Source organism: Sorex araneus, chromosome X (genome assembly GCF_027595985.1).
Source record: "Sorex araneus isolate mSorAra2 chromosome X, mSorAra2.pri, whole genome shotgun sequence".
NCBI lineage: Eukaryota > Metazoa > Chordata > Mammalia > Eulipotyphla > Soricidae > Sorex > Sorex araneus.
This window is the reverse complement of record NC_073313.1, coordinates 136,613,010-136,616,401: the sequence shown is the minus strand read 5'-3', so window position 1 is coordinate 136,616,401 and position 3,392 is coordinate 136,613,010. Positions and strand designations below refer to the sequence as shown.

General features: G+C 41.8%; 1 protein-coding gene across 1 annotated transcript; it reads right to left on the bottom strand.

Moving 5' to 3' along the window:
* Nucleotides 1–1,007: 1,007 nt before the first annotated feature.
* HSPA14 (heat shock protein family A (Hsp70) member 14) lies at nt 1,008–2,664 on the bottom strand. Its single transcript, XM_055122091.1, is given in 5 exon segments — nt 1,008–1,271; nt 1,274–1,726; nt 1,729–2,098; nt 2,100–2,384; nt 2,386–2,664. Coding segments are annotated over 5 exon segments (1,518 nt in total). The 3' UTR covers nt 1,008–1,140.
* Between the last annotated feature and the right edge of the window lie 728 nt (nt 2,665–3,392).

Sequence of the window (3,392 nt, the reverse complement as noted above, 5' to 3'; positions counted from 1 at the left end):
TTGTTTTTGGGAAGACGTTTTACTACAGTTTCCATTTCCTTGATATCAATGGGTCTACTCAGGTATTCCAAAGTCTTCTCGGTTCAGTCTTGGGAGATTGTAGGAATCAAGGAATTTATCCATTTCTTTTAGTTTCTCTTGTTTCGTGGCATACAGACTTTCAAAGTAGTCTCTGATGATCTTTTGAATTCCATTGGTTTCTGTTGTGATGTCCCCCTTTCCATTTCTGATTCGGTTTATTAGTATTCTCTCTCTTTCTTCGTGAGTCTTGCTAGTGGTTTATCAATCTTGTTTATTTCTCAAAGAACCAGCTCTTTGTTTCATTGACATTTTGGATTTTTTTGGGTTTCCATGTCCTATTATTTCTTCTCTAAGTCTTATTATTCCTTTCTTTCAGTCTGATCTGGCTTCCTCTTGCTGGTCCTTTTCTAAGATCTTGAGCTGTGAAGTCAAGCTCTCTATATAGGCTCGTTCTTCCCAAGGAATGCTTGCAGAGCTATAAAATTTCCCCTTAACACAGCTTTAGCTGTGTCCCATAGGTTCTGGTAGCTTGTGTCTTCATTCTCATTTGTTTCCAGGTATCTTTTGATTTGTTCCTTGATTTCCTTCCTGACCCACTCATTGTTCAACAATGAGTTGTTTAATTTCCAGATGTTCAATTTGGTGCTCCGCGTCTGTGTATGATTAGCTTCTATCTTCAGCACATCGTGTTCTGAAAAGGTAGTTGATACAATTTCTATCTTCCCAATTCTATTGACTTATGTTTTGTGACCCAGCATGTGGTCTATTTTGGAAAATGTTCCGTGTGCACGGGAAAATAATGTGGATTCTTTCTTTTTGGGGTGTAAAGCCCTGTATAGGTCTATTAGCCCTTTCTCTTCCATTTATTCCTTCAGAGCCATCGTTTCCTTGCTGAATTTTGTTCTTATTGATCTATCCAGAGGTGATATGGTGATATTGAAGTCTCCAACTACTATTGTGGAGCTAGCGATGTCCTCCTTTTTTTCTACCAATGAATTATTGTTTATTAGAAACATTATACAGTTCATTCAAAAGTATTTTAATACAAACATCACTTATAAACAAAACCAAATAATGTTGATGTTCTATTTCTAGAAACTTGCAGGCTTCTCAAGTGCACTAGGATGCCACCTCAACTGTGAATGCTTCACATTTCCCAGTCTCCTGATCGGTGCACATCACGTGTAAAGATCCGTACCTTTTCATAGTAAGAACAGCTAATATATCACGTAATCCATTTTCTTTTTTTCTAAATTCTGAAGTACAACCTGCACAAACTTGTTTTCCTCTTTTGCGGCGCTTTTTCCCTCGGACTCATAGAGCTCCAGGCACACGGAAGACGCACTCCCGGGGGCCTGCAGCGTATGCTGTCTGCGTGCCAGCAAGGGCGTCCCCGACGGGAACAGGAGAGTGGAGCGGCTGCCCCCTGAAGCGTCCACCCCCTTAACTAAAATGTCCTTGGCGGAGCACTCTATCTTAAGAGAGTCTTCTGCTAACAGGTTTTCTTTCCCAACGAGAATTACTGCTTCCAGACCCGTGCCAATAGGGATGACCTCATCGGGCGGGACGGAATTGAGAAGCTCAACAGCTGGGAAGAGATCGCGTATCAACTGCTGGAGCCTTGGGATTCGAGAAGACCCTCCGCAAAGGACAACCTTATTGATGTCGTCTGCTGTAAATCCATTTTGTTCTAGGAGGTCTCTGCGTCTATACATTTATTAAAAAGCAGAGAACAGAGAAGCTCAAATCGGGCCCTGGACACAGTGCAGTCAAAATCTTGCCCTTCCTATAACGAGTCAAGGAAGCAGTTGGCACTGCCCAGGGTTGATAAGGAATGCTTTGCGATGTCAGCACTGCTCATCAACTTCATCATGGCCCGGCCATTCCCTCTGACATCATTTCTGAAGGACCTCTGGAACTCGGACGCTAGATACTGCGCCAGGGTCTCTGTGAAGTGTGTCCCACCAATGTTGGTATCCATGTTCGTGCAGAGAACTCTGTAGATCCCACTGTTGACCTCCATGATGCTGATGGATAAAGACGTTTCCCCGAGTTTGAACACCAAAATATCGCTTTTTTCCAGTGGGGGAGTCTTGTCCGATGCTGTAACCCAGAAGAGCAGCAGAGGGCTTGTAGATTAACCGTAAAACATTCAAACCCGCAGCTCGAGCCGCTTCCCCAAGAGCACTTTTTTGCTTTTCTCCAAAATCAAATGGAACTGTAATGACATCATTTGCATCTGAGCCCAAGACAGAGTGTGCTGTTTCTTTCATCTTACTAAATATCAGTTTGGCAACATCTTCCGGGTTAACAAATTTTGTTTCTTCGCCTGTATCTATTTGATAACGCAATTTCCCATTTTTTTTCGATGACTAAACATTTACTTTCCGTGATGCATTTCTGAGCTTGGGGGTCATCAGAGCTTCTGCCCAGGATCAGCTTCACTTTCATCACAGAGTTAGAAATATTTCTTATTCTACTCTGTCTCTTCGCCAACCCCACAACCTCTTCGTTCTCTGAGTAGGCGGCTATGGCCGGAGTGACTCTGTCCCCGGCGTCATTGGCCACCGCGTCATCCCGGCCATCCTTGTAGACGGCCACGCAGGCTGATGTGCAGCCCAGGTGCACCCCGATGGCCGCCATGGAAAATTTTTATGATACCTCTAAAATGTATACATCCCAACTTAATCTGTTGCTGTGCATCTTTGTGCTTTGCGCAAAATAGAACAGTTTCAACATAGTTCCAGAACAGCAGGAATTTTGAAAACTAGTCCCCTTTGTCATAGACCCCTTACTTCACTGCCTGGAAAGGATTAATCAGTATTTTTCAATACCTGATGAACTCATAGTTCCCAGGCAAACACTCCAGTATGTCACAAGGAATTTGATTGAAGTATTGCACATACTTGGGCCTGATACTAAGTGTGAGAAATTTAACCCCATCAGAAAAACCATTGAGGCAGGTAATGGAAACTGACTCTTTGGACCAAACCTGTCTCTTTTCATCTCCTTTAAAAATTGTAGTCTAGGTAACATGATTACAATAGTGTAACATGCATGGGTTTGATGTATAAAGCTATTATACCTTCACTTCTACTGTGCTCAAGATCCTCCATCGTAGTACTTTATTATTATTGCCATAATTATTATTATCGTGATTCTACACAATGCCACTTTTTTTTGCTTTATACCTAGCTTTAATAAACATCAAAATGTGAGGACTGCATTAAACATTAAAATTTAGTCTAGAGGGAATTGAACTTTTTTTGCTGAATTTTGTAGGATGTGTTGCATTATTGTAGCAAATGGTATCAGTAATAACGCTATTCATGGTATTTGGATCACTAATAGAACCATTTATAGATATTGTT